This window comes from Dermochelys coriacea, chromosome 8 (genome assembly GCF_009764565.3).
Source record: "Dermochelys coriacea isolate rDerCor1 chromosome 8, rDerCor1.pri.v4, whole genome shotgun sequence".
Classification (NCBI taxonomy): Eukaryota; Metazoa; Chordata; order Testudines; family Dermochelyidae; genus Dermochelys; species Dermochelys coriacea.
Genome location: NC_050075.1, coordinates 71,693,460 through 71,716,741, shown reverse-complemented (window position 1 = coordinate 71,716,741; position 23,282 = coordinate 71,693,460). Strand labels below are relative to the sequence as shown.

General features: G+C 37.7%; 1 protein-coding gene across 2 annotated transcripts in view; it reads right to left on the bottom strand.

Moving 5' to 3' along the window:
- Positions 1-39: 39 nt before the first annotated feature.
- The window catches only part of PLPPR5 (phospholipid phosphatase related 5), a 56,864-nt gene continuing 33,621 nt past the window's right edge, over positions 40-23,282 (bottom strand). The window contains exons 4-6 of one of the 2 annotated variants that reach the window (XM_038415035.2): positions 15,107-15,283; positions 12,309-12,428; positions 49-3,409 (exon numbers count right to left, since the gene is read on the bottom strand). In XM_038415035.2, coding sequence (XP_038270963.1) covers positions 3,377-3,409; positions 12,309-12,428; positions 15,107-15,283 — 330 coding nt within the window. In that variant the 3' untranslated portion in view covers positions 49-3,376. Of the gene's footprint in view, positions 3,410-12,308; positions 12,429-15,106; positions 15,284-23,282 lie in introns of both variants that reach the window. The other variant, XM_043490873.1, reaches the window with a different exon arrangement.

Here is a 23,282-nt window from a genome sequence, read left to right as displayed (position 1 = left end):
GTTAAAAATGAACATTTTTACAAGCTGAATAGATGTGAGTACAGATGCTGTCTCCGTATGTCTTGTGCATTGCATGATTACAAACAAACTGCAGAATCCATATCAAGCCATCTAAAATGGTATGGATATGAGCCCAGATGGTGTCTCCATATGCCTTATGAATTTCACTGTGTAGGGACACAGCAGAGCATATATAAGCTTGGCAGAATTTCATTTTTTTAATTTAATTTTGAAAGATTTAAGCATTTTTTACATTTTGATTTATTTAAGTTTTCACATTTGCAGAAAACTGGGGGGGGTTACCAGACAATAATTATTTAATGATAGATGTTGAGATTCAAAAAGTTTAGGTTTATAACTGCTAAAGCACAAAATTGTCAACATCACATATGCAAACATACAAATACTGTCCCTTAAATTAAACGCTAAGTTATCCAGCGGTGTCTTTCTTCCTTTGCATAACTGTAAATTTTGATTATGGATTGAGATGTTTTTTCATTGGTTTGTATGTGTTTGGTGAAATCAATGTTTGCTGACATTTTCTGATAAAAATCTAATCCAAGTTTAGTATCAGAGCTGGTTTCTGCATCGTAGGCATCTCTTCTTTAAAACATACAAATTGGGTTGCTGCACTGAAGTGTTCTGCACCATGATCAAAACAGGCCCATCAAGAGTTCATGAAAATAGTTGCATTTGAAAATAATTGACATTTTACAGTCATCCAATATATTTTACTAGGAACAACACTGCCCTAGCTAATAGATTTTCCAGGAGGGTCATGATGGCTACTCAAAATGGAATCCTCAATCCTGCATGGTACCATGTACATCTAAAAAAAAAAGCCCTCAGGGTAAACAAAGAGATAAATGACACGGTAGAAAGTGGTTAGTGGGTATGTTTACCGACTGCTACCTAAAGTGCAGTAAGACCAGCCCCTCTGCTGTACACAGTAGATGAAGACTGGTTAAATATTGTGGAGGTATATGATGGAATTCTAGTGCATCTTATAATAATGAAGACAGTCAGTCAACATCAACTTTTAAATTACTCAGTCTACAAGTAAATAAGATGAGTAATCAACTGACTACTGGCCCAGATCACTTGTCTAAAAAAATACTGTACCTATAAATGAAAAAAAAGTTATTTAAAAATATAGTACACGGAAGAGTGTCGCTTTTTGTTTATCCACTGTCAGTTCACAACAAAAACATCTGATCAATTTAACCCAAATACTTGACTGGCCTAGATCCCTGAGAGGGGGAGAGAGAGATACAGTATGCTGAAAAAAATCTCAACATAAAAAACCCTCTTGGTAATAATATATAAAATCTGCAGGATCACTGCCATGCAAAAAAAAAAAAAAGTGAAGATTTCACTTAAAGCTGCATATAGAGCAATTTGTAGTGGGTTGACTCCTAAACAGCTAGAGCAAGAAGGGTAAATGTATTTAGCAGGGTGGCACACACACATTTGAAAAATACTACAATTTTTTAAACAATTAATATTTTAATGAACATTGTTGTCAATAGTGTAAGTAGCATTGTGGTGGGGAAGGGCTCTATTCTTGTTTTTTTTCCCCACATACATGCATCTTTATTCTGGATTTTCAGTTTAGCTGGATAAGTGTATGATCCGTTCTCTGTTCTATTCAAACAATATTCACACTGTGTGATCCTGCTCTGTCCTCCAGGCAGTGTTTAGGTTATTAAAGTAGAGATTAAATGGGCATTCCCTTTATTGACCAAATGAAGGGAAAGTATAGGTTTAAACATTTCATGTACACTTGACATCACAGAGTCTTGTTTTTTTATATAGGTTGGGCAGCCTCCACCACTGGTTAGTGCATGGAAAATGTGAGGCTTGGCATGCTCTACTTGTCTCAACAGACATTCAAACAGTTGCAAACCCTTTTGGGCTCTCCACCTCTATATGGGCCAACTTCAGCATTAATGGAGAACTGGATTGCCTTTCCAATGGGTAGGTTTGATCGTGAACAATAAGTGAAAAAGAAGATATGAATGCATGAAGTTAAAGACAAGTCAGGTTCTCGCTTACACACTACAGAAATGGTTGGAAAATGCATTAATTTGAAATATGTTCCCTGGTATGCTTCCAAGGTCAGTAAGACCCCCTTATGCTTGATTATATAAGTTCTGGTCATGTTAGCTAAAGAGACCGGATGTTTACAGGTATTTAAGTGCTGTACTCAGCATTGCAACACCTCATTTTCAAGAGGGATTTAGGCACGTAGGAGCCAAAAGGTTTTTGACAGCCCTGAACTCAGCAGTGCCTAAATATCTTTAGCAATTTGGACCAAGATATCTGTGATACCTCTTATTTACACAGCCACATTTCCCACAAATTCCCTGAAACAAAAGCATAGGGTATAGAAATATGTAAATTGCTTGTTAGGCTAGTTCCCTCCTTTAACCCCCATTCACCTTGACACATACACTTCCAGCATGCCAGTTGGGTGCCCTGGGATGCATAACACATATTCAGAAGGAGAATATAGACTCCATGTAGTTTCAAAGATCTGCAATAGCTGTACTTCTCATGTTAGTTACAGAAATAATTAAGATATCCTAGGACTAAGAATGGAGCCCTTAATTCAGAGTGAGAAATCATTACTAAAAAAGGATATATACCAATGGCCAGAATTTCTATATTTTATCATGTCCTTTATCCTAGCTACAATGTACATCATCCAAGACATTCAGGAACTACATATCAACCCACTTGACTACACCTAAATCAGGAAAATATCCAAATAAACTTTTAATTATGATACAATACTTATTACAGTAAAAATTGGCATTTTTTCTCTTCAAAAGCAGAAGCACCAGTCTTACATGTAACATATGGTATGAATGATATCTTAAGTGAAATACAGCATAATATAATGAGCAAATAGCATTTTAGTACAGAACATAATTTTTTAAAAAATTTTCATACACTGAAATCTGCTCCAATGGAAACAATGTCATGCTGAATTAAAAACTCAGATTTAAAAATCCAAATCAATCAGAAAATGATGTACTGCTGAATAGATATATGAATAATTAAAATGATAAATAGCCAAAAAAAAAAAGGCTAGAGAGGGCATTGTCATACAAACATGACTAATGTTCAGATTCCCTCCCTCCCCCTCGCTCCCATAAATAAATACATAAATAATGGTGCAATGGTTTTGTTGGAAAGTAAAATGACTAATATTTAAGAAGTATTTTTCAAATATTGATGTCGTTTTAATGTTGTAAAAATTAAGTTATAAATCAGACAATTTTTACTCTTATTTTCAACACACTTCCGTTATTATGAGTGGCCTGTGAAAAGAGATGATGTCCAGTGTAGTGAATACACATCAGCTTCATCATCATGTGACTTCTGCAAAGGCCGTGATGTGGTTCTAGAAATTAAAAAAAAAAAAAGCACACAGTTAGCTATGTATAATCATCATACCAAAGATTATTCCTATTTTTGGCTCTTGAAACACTTTTATGCTTGGAGAGTTTTGTACTATAATGTAAATAAAAATGTTCCTAATTGCAGTGCTGTCCACCCCTTGCCATAGCAAATCTTTTTTTAAATATTGCAAAAATTGTATACCTAAGTACAGTGACAAAGTAACTCAGTGATATAGTTCTACAACATTTTAGCTTATAATGTATTTTTCATTTAATAACAATTTGAATAATTAAATTAGTAGTTTTATCGCTGTCTTATTTATAATTAAAAGCTAAATTTCTGGAAATGCAAACTGCTGCCTGACAGCTGATAGTATTCTGTTTTAGTGTCAATTACAATTTTAATGTTAGTTTCTTTTTAAGTTTAATTGCTCCGTAAGCCAGATGGCATGGAATGAAGTAGTAAAATGCTAGAATTCACTAGTTGATAGAACATATTAAAAATTACTTCTTCAGAATCACTGCAGCATCATTTGCAATGTTCTTCTGTTGCTTCCTTCAACAAGTGCATTCTTTAAGCATGTGTGTGTATATGTAACAGGTTTCACTTCACTTTTTACTTAAAATACAACACAGAAAAAACTGTAGTGTCCAGCATAATTATGCGATCCATTGTCATGCTCCAGTCTGAAACTGCTCATGCAAACACTTATGCAGGTAGGTAACTTGACTCACATGAGTCTCATTAACACACACCTGCTGAAGTGTTTGCATTTGGACCCTAGTGGTGGGATTCTGCAAGGCACTGACAGCCTACTCTGTGGTACCAACTGTTCTCAGCTCCTATTGTCTTCAACATACAATCTCTTTTCTAAGGAATTGTTTAAGCCACCACCATGAAACATGTTTTAAAGAGACAAAATGAAACACAGTCCTATTGATCCAGGGCCCTATGCATCTCCTCCCATGTGAAAATGCAAGGAGGAAAATTTAATCTGGAAGTACTGCAGATTTTGGTGTACTGCTGTAGGATCACATCTTTTCTCTTGCCACCTTCTCATATACCCCAGCAGTAGGACTGCAAGTAACATGGAGACAGTGCAAGGCAAGAAAAATGGGTAAAGGATATGAAAGAAACTCTGCACATGCCTTATCCTACTGTCACTTAGTCTGACTCTCCTCAGCGCTCCTGCCAGCATCATCTCTCTTTGCTAGTAACACTCCTAACTGTGTTCTCAATTGCTCTCAGGCTGTGGGCTGGTTTTGTGACTCATGTGACGGGGTTCAAAGCTCACATAAGGGTCATTCATATTGCACCATCCTTACTTTTTAGAAGGAATTTAATCTGTGCAGGAGAGGAAAAGTGCTGCTTAAAGTGCAAATTTCTTACCTCTTCCTTTAGACCAGTCTCCTATGGGGATAGGGGCATTTTATGGAAGGGATTGTAGTAGTTACCCATCGGAGGTGGAGAGATGGAATATCCTACCATTACACCCTATGTCCCTCTAACCCCAGTCATTCTGGTGACTTTGTTCCTGGCCTCACAGCACAGCAAAGGGACATAACTATGTTTTATTTAGTGAGGTAGGGAGACGGGGAAATAACCCATGTTTTCTATTATGGATTTTTAAAAAAATACTGGAATAAAAAAGAAAAGCTTTTGGATTTCTGTAAAGTCTCTGTTTTAATGTTATTCAAAAAGATAACAAAAATGCTTTAAACAAATGACATTTGATTAAATGGCTAGCAAATTACTTTCTCTAATGACCATTTTGGATTATGACAGAACTAGATGTGAAGAAGTTTTCAGAGTTTAACAGTGTTAATACGTGGCAGAGATTTCTGGACTGTCGTCAATAAAAGAGAAATAAAATTAGATTTCTGAAATGGAAAACAACATATTCAAATGAAGCTCAGGCAACTATTTACTTACTGGGTCAAATTCTGCTCTCAGTTATGCTTGTGCCACCCCACTGAACCCAAAGCAGTTGTAGGGGATTATGATATTTGGCCCAATATATTTATATTTGACACATATTTAGACCTGAAAAATACTGTCAGCTTAATCTGATTGTTATAACAATAGATAAACAATTTTTAGACAGCAAACGCCTCACTGAAAGAGATTAGAGAAAAAAATATTTACTCTGTTTTTTCTTAAATCCCATTTTCTGAAAATGTTACCTAAAGTAATTTTGAACATTTTACCCTTTGCGTACTTGATGATACTTTACATTAATATTCAGTTTCTCCTGTTGTTTATGTGGATTTTTCACATAGCAACAGAGAAAAGGAAACATTTTAAAGAACATATGCTGGCAGGAGCACTCTGGTACCCTGGTATAGAAGGTGTAGACTGAAACTGCTTAGTTCATTGTTTTGAAATGGGCTAGATTTTCCACTCTAGAGATACAGTGCTCTTCCACAGAAGTATCCAATGGAGGGGTTAGTGGAACCCAGACTGGTGGTCAACATTGAGTTTCATGGGCATCTTTTCCCTTGGAGGTGTGAAGGAAGCAGGAGTTATGGCTTTCCAAAACCATAAATCCTTGGGATCCCCATGAAAGGGAACACACAGTCCTGCAGATAACTAAGCCACCTCTACTACTCCTCTGGTAGCACAGCTACTGTGCATAATCCCCCTTTCTGAGGAAGAGAGGGAGAGAGAGAGAGAGAGAGAGAGAATGCACAGAGTCCAAGTTTAATGCTGTTTCAGTTGGCATTACTTTAGGAGTGGATACCTACTGCTTAAGGAAAAGAGAATGCCAATGACAGTAGCTTCATCCTCCTACCTCTAAAAACCAGCTGGTCACCAAACCCTAGCTCACACCACAGGTGCCTCTGTGTAGTCTCAGGGCAAAGGGTATCCTACTGAAGAGGAATTCCTGCACAAGATCCTCAGCAAGATCTGCTAACTTAGGATCCCTTCCAGTTATGGAGAGGTTGATGGTGTGAACATCCTTAAAACTTGCCCAGTTATTTTCAATGGATTTTGCATGATGCCATTTTAAATAGATCAAAAGTAATGACTTTCTTGTGCCAAGACTGATTGGTATTGATGCATGCAAGTGTGGCACTGTTCGTGTTTTCAGATATCGTCTTCTCAGACATAGATTCTGAGGAAGGATGATATTTAGAGAAAAAATAGACTCCCTCTAGAAAAAGTGACTCTTCAGTTGTTTTACCATGCCCTTTTACTTCAGTTTAGCTTTATTATGACAGAGAATTCAGTGTAAGAAATTTGCAACAATACCAGCAATTAAGGTGCACACAGATGCAACAGACAAACAAAAACACATGCATGAGAGCTCAAATCCTCAAACTCCATGGGAAATAGTTATACCACTCAGTGCTCAAAAGAATTAGGATACAGTTGGGTTCTGTTAAAGTTTAGCAGTTTTACACATTGGTACACTGTTTTGTGTTATTTTAAATTGACAGTGTGAAGTTTGTGAAAGCAGGAAGAGAAGATTTCAAACACTTCATGCTTTGTAATTATTCTTCAAACCAATAAAAACCAGAAAAGTGAAATGCTAAAAGTTAAACCTTGAGTGCAGGTTTCTGGGGAAAAATCCCATGTTTTGTAGCATGTTTTTATGTATTTAATTTTGATTTATAACCTGCTACAGACTGATAAAGTGCATGTTGTACATGAAAAATTCCACATCCTCTTACTTATGTTTTGTATTTTCCTTTAGACAGATTTCACATTTTTAGAGTAGGACATACTCTTTTCTGTTCTATAAAAACAGTCTTTACTATAGCTGTGAATACTTAAAAATAGCCATTTATGCAACAAAATTTCTTTTTTCAAGACACTTTAAAAAAGTTCCTACACTGCCTAGAATGGGCAGTTTAATGGAGTTTAATTTAAAGTTAATAGAAAAATTAAAAAGAAGCAATTCAGAAAAATTCTGTAGTCGCAGAAAATTCTCGCCCATATTTAAGTCCCAACACACAAGAATATCTCCTGGTTCCTACAGGAAAGAGATGCATTTTGAGAGAACACAGCAAGTAATCCTTCAGTGAAATGCCACTTTTCAAAGTACTAAACCTGCATAGAAGGCTAACATACGTTATATCTGCCTTTGCTTTAAAGCCACACTTCAACACACTAGTGCGCTTTTGCGCACATACGTTTATTGCCTTATGTGACGATGTTCGAAACGGTTCATTCGTGTTATCCAGGAGAAGAACCTAACGAGGTGTGCTTTGAAGGAGTTTTGTTGTAAAGGATCTTCTTGTTTATTATCAATATCTGGATTCTGTAATACCTACAATATGTATTTTACAGAAATCACATTAAACATATTTTCAAATTTCTTTTGTTCAACTGCTATTTCACTGTATTACTTACTGAAACTCAGATGCTGTGATCATGTAATTTGCATTTGAAATAAAACTATTTCACATACATTACAGTTGCCTGGAAGGAGATGTTTAACATATATTCAGATGCTTGATTTCAGTAAAATTTGGAGCTATACTGCTTTCTATCCTTTTTTGAATGTGCTCTCTCCTGTGTTTACTATACATATTGTTGACATACTGAGTGATCAAGATATAGCCATATGGCCACAAAAGGTCAGCAAAATTTCTCATAAGAAATTTAAACCCATGCATTCTGGTTAGATGAGGTGAGAACAGATCTGTCCACAGGTTCAAATATGTATGTATGACTACCTCAATACTTACCTGGACCTCATCTCCACAGGAATTGAGCACCTCCCAATTAAATAATAAAAAAAAACACTTCACCTTAGCATTCCAAGGATAAATGTATTCAGCCCTAAGCTTAAAACAGCAGTTTTGCATTGCTGAGCCAGTACTGGCAATGATCCTTTGTGTGGAGACACAGCACCCACAGCTTCTGAGCATCACAAAACGGATATCTTTCTTTCAGCACTGCTTAATCACCTCCATGCATCCCAATTAAACAGACTTGCTAGCTAATTAATAACCACTCCTTGCCATAAAGTGGCATTAGGTTCAATTCAGCTTGCTAAGAAAAATTCCAGTTAAGTGTATAATGTCTCCAATAGGCGCACATACAAGGAAGCTTGCTCGTTGTTAAGTCATACAAGGGAGCAATATACGTTCCCCTGTGCAGCTGGCCATCTCTGCCAGCTGGCATGGAGCTATGGGGAGTGGCAGAGATATGGTTCTCCTTTCTCTCATTCCCCTTTGTGTGCCCCTGGTGATGGCAATAGGGAGCATTCACTGTGGTCATGAGAGTGCATGAGCTGGAACCGTACTCGTCCTAGCACAAGTGGTTGCAGTGGAGAAGGATCTGTGCACTCACCTCCATTGGCCACCCAGGAATGTGCTGGGTGCCATCTAGCCTTATGTGAAGAGTATTGCATCACAGATATAGATATTGGGCCTGGTAGCAGAACATCGGGGAGTTTCCAGGCATAGGAAGTGACAGTATATTTTCTTCATTTATGGGAAGAGATTAATATACAATTCTAGGATGGATGAGCAAACACCCCTTCCACTGGGGCAACAAATGAAGTCAGTTTTAAGCAAGAGAGTGGCTCCATTTTAGGGTTTTGTTTGTTTTTTTATTGAAGAGAAACAGAATAATTGAAATAATCACAGGTTTTAGAGTAGCAGCCGTGTTAGTCTGTATTCGCAAAAAGAAAAGGAGTACTTGTGGCACCTTAGAGACTAACAAATTTATTAGAGCATAAGCTTTCGTGAGCTACAGCTCACTTCATCGGATGCATCCGATGAAGTGAGCTGTAGCTCACGAAAGCTTATGCTCTAATAAATTTGTTAGTCTCTAAGGTGCCACAAGTACTCCTTTTCTTTTTGAGAATAATTGAAATGTTTCTCCCCAGCACTGCCTTGGTCCATGGCAACATGATCCTGTCAGAGTTCTAGTCATGCACAGTAGTGATCTGCTGTCATTAAGTTATCCTGACAACTGCTACAGCAGCATGTAAACTGATAATAAGGAAAAGAGATACTCCAATATTCCAGTACACGCAAAGTCAGGGTTTAGATTTAGGATAGTCATATTTGGTATATGCTTATCAACAGGTGAGGGAAGGAAAAAGCATCGTGCATGCCAGCTGTCAAGCTTGCCTTTGTCTCCAGAGAAGACCATATTATGGGAGGTTAGCTAGAAAACAAAAAAAATTAGTCGATAATAAAAGCATCTAGCAAGAGTTTGAACTAATTTAGTCAGAAATTAGATTAATTTTACACATCTCTCTACTATTTATTATTAATTATGAATTACTATTTGACTGTTTCTCTGGATCTTATCCAGAACTGTAGGGTGCTCCAAAAATTTAAATCACACCATTGAAAATTTAAAAAATTTCAATACAAGACTTAAGTTCATCAATTATTTTCCAATGATAAATCTTCCAGTTAACTTATTTTCTGAAAAAAGAAAGATGATTTTCCAACTGCTTAAATCATCCTTCGGTCTTCAGCCTCTCTACCTCGGGACCCCTAACGTGCCTAAGAATCTGAAAGACAAGGTGGGCTTTGCAGCAAACCTTGGGCTTGGGCTAAGCCAGGAGGGAAATGAATTACAGTGCTGAGGACTCTCATGGAAAACACCTGCTGCTATCCCCCAAACTGAGAATGCACCACAGACCTCAGCTGAGGGAATATGAGTTGGAGAGAGAGGCAGTCTCCAAACCACTCACAAATGGTGGACACATTCTCTCAGGCAGAATGAAGGTATTGCGCTTGCAAGCTCATCCAGTGGCTTCACCCAATCCACCATCACATAAATCTTGCCTGAAATAAGCCTCAGACAGAAATTATTGGATGAGATGGAAGAGGGACAGCGAGGAAGAAAACACTAGCTTCTATGAAATCTTCACCCCAGAACAGGCAGGAGAGAAAGGTTTCAGGGGCCTGACTGGATTTCTGATCAATAGGTCAGCTCTGTGCAGAGTTAAAATGTGTGACCTATGATGGCTCCTGCCCTGCCTCACTGGCTTTTAGCCTAGGAGAGCACAGCACAAAAATAAGGGATGTTTTCTTTTACTAACACAGTCTGTTTTAGGCCAGCTAACATCTTGTTTTGTTTTGACATCTTATAGAGAATTTACTGAATGGATTATTTTGAAGGTATATATTCATCAACTAAATGCAAATGAGACTGTGACCTCCTTATAACAAAAACTCAACACAACTGACCTAGACATGTGGTTATAAAAGGCATGTTAGATAATTCTGAAAAGATATCTGCTTTCTCTTCCAAGGAAATGAACCAGAAACTAGGGTCTCATGCAGCAATCCTTACTGGGGGGGGGGATGGATCCCATTTTCAAATGATGGGCATGTGATGTGAATTGGTTTAAAAAAATGCACTTTTTTCTTATGCTTAATACAAAGAAGTACATTAATACTAATTTGTACTAAAAGTGAACTCCAATGTTTGTAAATGTAAAACTTTAAGTGTCCTGCAGGATATGAATTTGTTTACTGTCTTCAAATGAGAAGAGAAAATATTTTAACAAGTAATGACAGAAAAGCTCATTATAAAAATTAGATTTACTTTAAAATTTGCATTAGTAGTTCAAACTTTCCTTTAGGTAAATATGTCTGAAGTATTGTCGTTCCTTAGTTATGTTATCTGTTTCAATGCCTGCTCGCTAACAAAATTGTTCTGGCATAGCCATACCTAACATTTATATAACAGAACAGCATCTTTGCAAAAGCAAAATTTTTAGTACAGCAAGATAACATGAATTTTAAATACAATGCAATAGTTATTCATGCCAAGCATTCTGATTTACCCAAGGATCCTATCACTAGTATGTGCTAAACTAAAATCTTATTTATTTTGGCAAGAGACCACAGCTTTTCTCCAGTTACTGTGCCACTGGCATAAAAGCATTTTATCCTACATCATCATCACTCATTCAGGAGTTACACCTAATCCTGTAGTCCTTACTGAAGCAAAGATATTATTGAACCTGGTCTGCAAAGTTAACATACCCAGAACTTTCACTTACTTGAATGGGAGTTCTGCACATGGGGTGAAAGTTGTCCGAGTATACAAGACCAGTGCTACACCCCGTTGCACCTTTTCAGCCCTACACAGGGATACATTGGCTGTGCACTCCTACATGTCACAGAAAAGGTCACTGCACTGCCTCCACTTATGCTTTTATGTATATAAGTAGCCCCCGTACTGTATGCAGCTGGCTTGGAGCAACTGCATAGCAACCTTACATGTAACCTGGGGCTTGGGTCACAGATTTCGTGACTCCAACTGCTCCATGTTCCACCCATTCTCGGCCTGAATACTTGGTGCCAGTGTCTATTAAAAGATCAATTAATCAGTTAAGGAAGTCACTGAAATCTTCACCCTCAAATCTCCTTACCTGAAAGTCCTTCACTGTCAGCATCCTAACACCAGCACTCAGCCCTAAATCTGTGGGATGTTAATTCAACACCCACTGAACTGGTGAGATGGAACATGAGAAGTGGATTGGTTTCTGACGTAACCAAACCATAAAAGGCATAAATGGAAAATGCAAGTAGCACATGCTCCCGTCTTTGCCCATTTACTCAGGGGTGTTTCACAGTCACATTGTACATTACCTGATGTGTCTGCAGCATCACTAGGCAGGGCTGTGAGAAGGGCACATTGCCGTAATCCTGTCTAGGGGTTGGCAGACTTGCATCATACCCAAAACACAATTGCTAGAAGGGTCTCATGGGGGAAGCCTGATGTGTCTCATAGTATGTTCTTTTCTCTGCTTCCAAAACATAAACACTCCTTAATGGTAGCATTTCCTGCTACCACTCTATTGAAGCAGTTTGGGGTACAGGATACAAACATCAGTGTTCAGTCAATCCAGAAAAGTTAGCAAAATCACCATCACATTTTGGTATTTAAAATGAAACCGTCTGGATAGACGTTACCTTTTCTAAAGGACTTTCTACTCGTGGGATGCTGATCATTGGCATCTGGGCCAGATTATCCATATGAGAATTTTCATGTTCTGGTTGTCTTCCTCTAAAATTATTTACCACACATACAACCTAAAAAGGTCAGAAGGTAGTTAGAATAATGAACAAGCATTTTACTTATTTGAGCTTGATCCTGAACTCCTTGCTCAGGAAAAACTCCTACTGACTTTAGTAAGAGATTACTGCAGGAGAACAGAAATATCAATGAAATAAGATAAAGATACCCAGTTTGTCCTACTGTACCTAACCCTCTAAAGTCTAATTATTTTTAAACTATCCTGAGTTCAATGAACATTTTACCACAGTAGAAAAGTCAGGAGTGGACCCACTATCACCAGAAGCAATGGCACAGTAAGTTAAGATAACATTATAAATGTGACTAAATTAACTAGATTGACTGAAAGAATCATGTGAGTGTGTTAGTCAAATTTATGTTGACAAAAAGTCTAATATTTCAAGATGATATTATTTTAAACAATATATTGTTACATGCATTATCATATTACAAGCGATCTTCCTAAAAGAAAATCTGTTGCTAATGTGAAAAAGTAATGGCCAATTATAGTAATTTAAATCTCAAACTAAGTATATGTTAAAATCAAGTTTTATCAAATAAATGCACAGAAAGTACAGTAACAATACTGAACTCCTATAAAGATTAGCAAATATTGAAGTCCATGATAGTGTTTCTCACACAGTATAATTTAAATGCTTATCATTTGGTACTATCCTGACACCAACATGAGCATTCACAAACACTTCCTCTAGAAATGGGTATAAAAATCAGTTTTTTTAATTGCTTGTACAGTATGTTCTCACTCACTAGGCTTTTCAAAATGGATTGCTGGACTTCTGCAGAGTGGAAATAGATTTTAGTGACAATTGACTAGTTTGAAAGACATTTTTCAAAATGTTAAACAATTTTTCCTGCAGTTATCAGAGTATAAATTAAATGTCCTAATAAAAATTTATTTAGCCTCTTTCCAGTAGCTAATTAATAAAAATGCACTGTACTTTTTTCACATGTTTATTGTAAGGTGTAATTTATTTCTTTAAATAAATACTTACTCAAATGGAGGGATTTCTACAATGAAAGTCTGAATATAAGGATGATATTCACACAAGTTTGTATGGCTTGTTTTCCCTTCCCCAGAAACAGCTAATGAATAATCAGACATTTAAACACCCACAATTTTTTATTGTTCCTACTAAGATGTCATTGTAGGCTGGGGGTTTTACCACTGAACCTTCTCCAAAATCTAATTAAATCTAATGTCCCTACCAGTTTTATAAGGACTCATGCTGTATGGCAATAGAAATGAAATATGTAAAACAAGTACATGTTCCTTGTGGTACTCCAGTGGTGCTAGCAGGATAGAGAGCTAGCTTAAACAGCAGGCAAGGAATTCTCTTAGAGTAGAGTATTTCCCATGTGACAGCTCCAAGCCACCTGCTCCTACTCTCTGGGGTAGGAAGTATATGTGGCCAAGTGTCTTACACTCCCTCCCTTGATCCTGAGCCAACAGCACCACCCCTGAAAGGGTTGGGCGTCAGGGGGACCACAATTTAGAGATGCCCTAAGGCTGCTCTCAAATGTATCTCCAGGATCAGGAAGGTTGAAGGTGGGGTGATGGCTTTACACTCTTTGGGTTCTGAGCCCAGCGTAGCTTGGTCAGACCCAAGGATTACATCCAAAGTGTTTCTTAGGGGAAAATATATATAAACTTTTGGGAGGGTGAATTTAGTATGAGTGAAAGGTGTCAGAGAGACAGACCTATAGGAAATTTGAGTGTAGATCAGCATCTGTGCTCTTTCACAAACTTCAATTTTCTATTGAGATTGTCAGTAAAAGTGTTAAAGAGTGGTGGTGGTTTTGTGATATGGACATTTGTCCACATGAACTGAGACTGGAGATCTGGGTACCATAATAAAGTTGCATCCAATTCCAAAACTCTCTCCAAAAGAGAAAGGGCACCTTTTATATGCAATATACAAACCAGATACCAATTGCAGCATCACTAATGGCTACACTTGCAACAAGAGAAAACCATACATTAAATCACTCTTTGTCGGCTTCTATAGGATTTAAAACTAAATTAAGTCTTTTATTCTGGTAAACCACATCATTTTCAATTAAATATAAATGAATACAAAGTAAATTTACCAGGTTGTTGTTTTGTTTAATTAACCCACGAAGAGCAGCATTATCAATCAGTTAATACAGCACTTTAATGTTGTATAATGAAAATCAAGATTGGATGTCATTCTAAAAGAAATGCCTTAGCTCAACAAGTTACAGGCTTGATGTATGAACTATGGCATGAAATTCTATGCCCTCTGTTCTAAAAATCTATGCATCTATGAAAACTGGCATTTTAGTTAGAAAACTGAGGCCTGCCTCGAAGTCTGGCATTTTAGTTTCCTGTAAAAGAATCTAAGGCATCAATACTCCCATTAACAGCATAAAATTACACATCTTTAATGCGATGTAGACATTTGTCCACATGAACTGAGGCCTTGGATCTGGTTCTCAGTATATAGGGCCATCCAGTCCCACAAGAAAAATGGCATCTTTTTATATGCAATATACAAACCAGACACCTGAACCGCAACATCACTAAGGTAAGAAATCAGGGACCCAATGAAGTAGAGGAGAGTTTTGCCACTGACTTCAATGGGGCTAAGATTTTACCTTTTGTCTCTCTCTCACCCACATCCAAACACACACACACACATATATGTGCACTTACCAAAAACACTGCTATTGATATTCCAATTATAAATCCTGCTATCACATCTGACCAGTGATTTCGATACTCGGCTACTCTGTTGATACCAGTAAGAAATGCCAAACACATTAAGCCTAAGCACAGAACAGGTTTTGCAAGCCTTGTTCCTCTGGCTTTTATTGTGTTGGTAATATACATCTGAAAATTAGAAAAAATGAAGCATAAGACTATAACTTCTAAGGGAAATCTTTGTAATTTGGTTGGAAAAGACAACTATGCATACTTTGATTTTTGTATAGACAAAAAAAGTAGGGCTCATTATGCAGTACATACCAGTTTCATTCTCTTTTTACCCAGAGATTAGATGGGTGCATTCTTTACATAGGATTCAGCATTACAGACATTAAAAATAAGAGTGGCACATGATATGGCTATTAAAAATCATACATAGCTGTCAAATGTACATTTTCCTTATTGGTTTCCCTATGTAGTTTACATTCTCATTGCTTTACATTGTCTCTCTCTCTCTCTTTTTTTAAATTTTATTTTGATAACTCTTAAAATACAGTTAAATGGAAACGTACCAATCTCAAGTTATTTAAAAAACAAAAACTGATCTTGCAGTGTTACAGCAAAATCTTCAGATTTCATACTGTGAAATAGGGTGGCAGCATTTTAAGAATATGCAAGGTCCCCTCCCATACCATGCAGCATATTAGATATAAAATATGTAGCAAAACCTCAGGGATTATGATTCAAGGCCCAGTACAAGTGCAAAATCCTACACAAGACACCTGGTGTTCAGAGTTTAGCTTAGCCCAGCAAAGAAATCCCCTTCCAACTACTGGCATGAACTAGCTCTAAACTCTGTGCATAGCAATAGTGAGGAGGAAGAGAGGGTCTCTTGAGAGTCTGGCCTGGGTGTTAAGAAAACTGGGAATGAGGCTCTGGCTGCAGGGTTGTTAAAGTTAAAGCTGAGCAGGTGAGATCTCGGGGATTTTGCAGGTCACTCACATCTCCAGAGCTCCAATGCTATATGAGGAGGACCTGGCTGTCCCACCCCAAGAGCCAGCCCTAGCTTTGCTTTAATGAAGCTTCAAAAGCTTGCAGAAGAGAACCATTCTCTTGTGCATCTTAGGAGTCAGCATAGCCAAGTCATGTGATTTTATTGCAAGTCTTGTGATACTTGGTGTTCGTAGGGTCATAGGATTATGCTAGACTCTCCATTAAAAATAATGGCAAGTATTTAGCTCTCTTGATTGTCGAAACAATCTTGAAAACATGACTCTTTAGAGGCTCAAAACCCAGAACGCAAATAAAAAAAAAAAGAATCCCAAATGTATCATTTTTAAATCTCATGATTTTATGTCAGTCTCATGCTTTTTCTTGGGCAGCTGACTCATGATTTTTGAATGCTTAGTGTTGCCAATACTGGAGAAAATGCTTGTCCTGCAAAGCTCCTGACTTCTCTAGGCAACTGCCTGTCCCTCACACACCTGCATGTGAGCAGCTTTAAAGAGGGAGACTTGTCCATTTGCCTGTTGCATAATCTGACAGTACATGGGGATTTACCAACATCATCAAGAACTATACCACCGCCACGACTAAATTTTGAAAAAAGAAAGTGTGGCAATTTCTGAAATCCTGGCTGGACAGTATACCTGCACTCCTCAGATGTATACTGAAGGCAATTAGTGACAATAAATCTCATCGGGTGAATAGACCTAGAAGCTGAAGCTTTTGTATTCAACAGCAACTTTGCATGGCAAATTCTCCTAAACTACTTCCACCTCCGATCACCTAGATATCTCTATATAACATTATCAGTGTAAACCGCAGTGCAGTCACCATTGCAGTGATTTCTGAGGGTGCAGGATGCCTACACTAGTGGTTTGTAATGATGCAGCTACATCTGTGTAGCTACACTGCTTACAATCCTGATATATACAAGGTTTCAGGCTCTAATAGACCCACAGAAGTAAATTCCAAAGCTGTAAGATCTCCGCTGAGAAGGCCCTGTTTCCAGTCCTCCCCAGCTGTTTAATGTAGGTTCTATGACTGATTGAAAGTTTTTCATCCATGCTATTCATTGGAAAATTGGACAAAACAATTTTTTTCAATAAAAGTATTTGCTTTCTGAAGAAAATGTTGACTTTTTGTCTAAAATCTGAAAAACTCCAAACCACAAAACTTTTTCATTTTTGACAGAGGTTTTTTTTCCTGTGTAGAATTAAAAATAAAATAAACAAACATTTCTAGAGACCTAAGCCATATAAAGCTTCATGGATGAAAGCCAAAACCTTGAATTACACAAGGAAACAGGTAGGCAGAACTGAAGAACTGATGCTTTATATTTCCTATGAATGACAAATGGCTAGCCCCATTCTGTACTACCTGCCACTTCCAACTGATTTTCAGGTGTAGCCTATCACACAGCACTGCAAAAATCTAGTCAGAAGATAAGACAAGTATTTTATGGGTCTATCATTATGGGAGCAATGGTGAGCTATGACTTCTAAGCATATGAGATAATAGACTGTGCCAAAGGCACAACCCCACTCCCATTATCTTGAAACCCAGCCCCAAACCAAGGGCTAGAATGTGTTCACTAAAGACAGAAATCACCAGACATAAAGGACATGTGTGTTTGCCACTATAGATCCATAAAACATGATAAATGCCAAGTACTTTGCTTAGAACATGAGAGGGAGAAACATAATATAGAGGAAAAAAAATCAACAACCAAATTAGGAAACTTAAAATCATAGCAGTACCCACACAACATACTTTACATGCTGCTTAAACTGCTCATCACTGACCTCCAGCATAAACTGTATGATGTACAGCAAGAAATCAACATATAGAGTTATTGCAAGCATAGAACTGACCATAAGAATAAGCATTTCAGGCTGTATTCCCAACCCCCTCCTCCCTAACTCATTTGGAAACTTGTTTTTCCCTTTACTTAATCTTGTTTTATCTTCACTTCTCATATTTCTGTGTGCTACAGTACTGAAGTCAAATATTGAGGAGACAATAATGATTTAAACTTCCAGCAGTCTTTTGTCAGCTATTTTTTTCAGGTACTGAACATCCAAACCCACTTCAAGTACAATGTAGTCTGGGTTACCCAGTGACCCTCTATTTTAGTTCCCCAAATCCCCTGGGCATTTTAGTACTTTACAATCACTGCGAGCCACACCATGTAACGCAGGACTCCATTCACCCTGGGATCAGGGAAAATAGAGCAATATCTTAAGTGCACAGCAGGACCACAAGAATTCAAACATAGTTTAGATATATTTGACAAGAGAGCTGGCAGAGTTACCCTGGTTCAACTCTGCACCATGGGGTATTAAGTCAAAATAACTACTTCTAAGCAAATATCAACTAAATAAAAGACTTTTCCAAAGGCAAGTGACGGTGATGTAGATCAATTGTCTATGCTCTATTCTCATCGCTCCAGAAGACAATCTTAACTTTAACTCAGGTGTCAAAAACATTACAATCTAAGGGGCCAATTCTGTTGTGGGCCAAGGCCCCTTAAATCCCTTGTGGATTCAACACTTTCCAGGAGGGGTTCAGCAGCACTTTGCACTCCTGAACTCCTTAGTCAGGCAAAACACCCACTTAAACAAAATGGGAGTGTTGCATGAGTCAGAAAGCGCTGCAGGATCAGGCCCTATACGGGTCCTTGTCCTCCTTGGATAACTAATGATAAGTTCCACCTTCTGGGTCCACGGATAACTACAGTCAAAATGGTAATGCCCCTGGCATTCTTCACAATGGTAACCTGAGAGTTTTGACAATATGGTCACCATTTTTACCTTATCTTTATACCACAGGCACAACTGATTTTACAGATGATGAATCAGGGGAAATAGGAACCTGTCTTTAGACACTCCCTTCTGCCATTGGGCATTACAAATTTGCAATGTTCTCTATAGACATTACAACCTAGGAATCACAGTCATCTGTTTCTAACATTGATTTCCTACAGTTTTGAAGGAATATAGTCTGATATTTAACTTAGTCAAAGATTAGCTTTGCAATATATTTATATATAATTAAATATGCTTTCTATTCCTTGTCCTGAAGCAAAGTAGCATTAAACAGAGTAAACAAATCATTTAAACAATAAACATGCTGAGTCATTTTGCTATGGTGAATAAAAATGTTAATTTTCATAAATATTAAATTCATCTCAACAAAGGAAAAACAGCTCAGTGAATTAAACCCATGCTCTCATTAGTGAGGCTGAATGATGTTGGATGAATAAAGTTACTTACTGAAAAAGTTTTTCAATTTATTTCAAGGACAAAAATGTGGGGAAATTAAAAATAACAAACCAAACTTTGTAAAGTAATCAGCTTAGCAAAAAGGACCAATAAACAAATTAGATTATACTTGTAATATCAAGGATAGGTGTCCTGAGATGATTCACGAAAGAACTATCACAGACCCCCACTCTTCTCTCTCTCTTTCTGTATCAGTTCCTTGTTAAATCCTGATCAGCAGTACTGCTATTGCTAATCTTGCTTTTTTCTGAACATGGGTCTAGCTGTGTCAGGGTAAGAAGTTACTTTGCACACGGGGACATGGAGTCAGTAAGAAAGTGACTAGTCATGTGATGATTTTGTAGACAAACATTTACTAGACATTCAGTACGACACTCATGTTGCTTTCAGTCTTCAAGGTATTGGAATTCAGGTTGCCAAAGCTGCTGCATAAACAGAAAGAAATATCTAGAGCCAAGTGTTTCCAAAAATAAATATTTGCTAGTTCATTTTCTTTTGAGTACATTGAAACAAAATGCTGCCATCATAAGATGTATGGGAGATTGTACTTTGATACCTATATTTTCAGAACCTGCCAATAGTGTACTATATTGGTAACCTCTCTCCAGAAAAAAAAATTCCACTTACTTTACACAAATCAGATTTTTAAAGGTATGTAGACACCTAAAGATATGGGCCTTAGGTATCTAGGAACTTCTGAAAATCCTACTAGGCTCCTTGTTTTTAATCAAGATTCTACCAAGAAAGCTGTTTTGCCTTGTATGCTTATATTTTCCAATGGTTATGTCAAAACCTGTCACAAAACACTTGATAATCCAAATGTAGCATATTCGTTACTTTTCCCTTGGTCTCATGGGACTGTAATGGTTTTGAGACACACTGGCAAGTTATAGAATGAAGACCTGCCTCTTATAAATCCATAATGCCTTTCTGTAGTCAAATTGTGATTAATATGCATACTTCTTTTAAAAAGAACTTTATATAATAATCTTTTTCCCCAAACATAATATATTACACATTTGTTATTTTCAAAAATTAAGAATTGGTTGTAACCATCAATACTGGTTGGTTATTAAAAATTGGTTGTAACCAGAAATTCATGGCTACTGCCACTAGAGGTCAGAATGATCATCATCATCTTCATTGTTATACCCAACAAAAAGAAAATTGTTAAATGCAATCCTCTGTTGGGTCTGTGTCTTTAAAGATCTAACCAGGAGAAGAATGACCATATATATTGTACATGTTAAGATTTTAACAGGAAAGCTTCCAGCCAACCCTGCCCAATATGAAAAAAAATGCTGGTTTTATATATCCTGTACACACACATTATGGGGTAAATGAAACAATCCAGAAACATATGAATGAAGAATAAAAAATAAACCATGTGTCAAATACAGGACAGATGACCTGCAGGGTTACAGTAAGAGCTCTCTCTATGCTTTTTCTTTCAATGACACTACATCCTATTCTTCTTTACCTTCCACACACACACACACACACACACACACACACACACACACACACACACACACACACGATCAAGATATCCCATGGTTTGGAGTCTCCTCACGGTTGAGATGGTCCTAGACTGTAAGTCAAGCCCTGTGAGGGTGCACAGCCTAAGGGAGAGAAGTACACATACTCTTACATTCCTGAGCGACTTCCCCAGATCCTACAGCCAAGTGTGCTGCGGGAAGGATGCGCTGTCTGCCGGCTTATTCCCTCCCACTCCCTCCAGTGCTGAAGCAGATGGTGCTGAGCAATGGTGTGCAGGGCAAGATAGTCATTGGTATGGACCAGTGGGAAATTACTGCCCCCATGAAGCAAGGGTGAAAAGGAAGAGAATCAATGTGCTGTCACTTACTCTGGGCAGAGTTCAAAAGCACAGTCTAGCTCATGACTGTTTAACATACTGTATAGAAACAGGCAACTCCTGGACTGTACAGATAAAAGTGATCATATCTGCACCATTTGTGGGACATGCAACCACCATATAGGTTGAATTTGCAAGAAGTTGGATACTCAGATAAAAGAGAACAATAAAAAGGAATGCAAAAGTTTTGTAGGTAAATAAATGGACTAATGACCACCATACTGTAGGTCAGGGAACCCTGTTCCTGTTCTGATATTCTTTTGGAAGCTGTCTCCAACTTCTTGGTCTACACAGTAATCATTGGGCCAAATTCAGTCCTGGAGTAACTCCATGACCATGTCCTTAGGGCAAATAGAAAGGTGTCTGTTTTCCAATCTTCTGAGCCTTGCTGCAAACAAAAGGGTTGCAAGACCTACAGAAAATTCCTCAGGTCTTCTGTTACAATACTCAAACCTGCACTTCTTCCATAACATTGAAAATATAAGGTGTTATTAGAAATCTTATTTCTCCACTTTAAAAATGCTCAGAGTATAAATTCTGGGAACTTTTCTGAGGAAGGTATTAAGTAAAATAATGTAAAATTTCCTAGAACTTGTGCTAATCAATTATTCAGAACCACAGGATTTAGGGTTCAGGATTTTCTGACACACATAGCACTCAGATTACTAATTCTCAGTTTAGTGTCCAATGTTTTAATTATTGAGTAATGAGATTTATAAAATGTGCTTTTCAGACTTCTCTAAGACGACAAGCAATACTGAAATACATTAGTGAAATAAACAAACATTAACATGGACTCTAACTTCACAGTTCTAAACAACCAGCTCAGCTTCCTCCAGTCCTCCCTTCAGGCAAAAACTTGTGCAGGTAGGCGTGCCTTCCAATATGCCTTGAACACCCACAAAGTCAGGCTCTTGTGTCAAAGGGAAGAGCAAGTTCCAGAGTTATGGGCCCTTCAGAGAAAACGCTCTGCTACAAACCTTCAGACAAGTAAATCTGAGGGCTGGTGTACCTCATCTGATCTCAACAGGTGGGGATTAATACAAGGAGAGAGGTGGCCTCTTATGTAGCCAGGACCACAGACTTTATAGATCTAAACTAACATCTTGAAGTCCACGCAAAATCAACTGAAAGCTAATTCAGACAATGGAGCACAGGTGTCACGTGTTCAGTGTGACACACACCAGTAATAAGTTGGCAGCCACATTGGACATTAGAAGAAGACTCCAAGTGGTTTTCAGGTGTAGTCTCAACCCCAGATAAACTATCATTGAAGTCATTCAGCCTGAAGTTGATAGAGGCATCTAATATCTGAGGCAAGATCAGTATCAGAGAGGAAAGGTTTTAATCTTCATGCCCATTGTTGGAAATAAATCCCATTTGTGGATACTGCTGCAACTTGACTTTCAAGAACAGCCAAAGATTCAAAAGGACCCTTGTGTTGTATACCTTACAAACAAAAGATGGACATCTCTCTCTCTCTCTCTCTCTCTCTCTCTCTCTCTCTCTCTCTCAGTCCTGTGAATACTAATGCCACCATCATATCTAGATGTTTCCCATAGCCTATCACCATTGCACCATTGTCTGGATTGAGCTTCAGACAGCTACCTATTATCCAGACCCCCTTAATCAGACAGAGAAAGCTGAGAGACTGCACCATTTGGATCTGATAAGAGATGCACTGAGCTGAGTGTTACCATCATATTGATGGCAATGGAATCCAAACTACCTCACTGTCTCCTCCCATAGCCTTATACATGCATTAAATAGGAAGGATGATGACACTCTCTCAAGACAGAACATCAAATACCCAACATTAGGATTTCAGAGAAAAGAATGGAGCTATTTTACACCAAATTTGATCCCTGCCTAGAGCACAGCCATGTCAACACTTCACAATCAATGATATCAAGTGATCAAAAAAGTTTTTCCAGCATCAAGAAGTCAAATAAAATGTCCTGAGATGATTCCTTACCATATCCAGTCTAGATCCAGTTAGAAAGGGATTTAGGCGATCTTAACA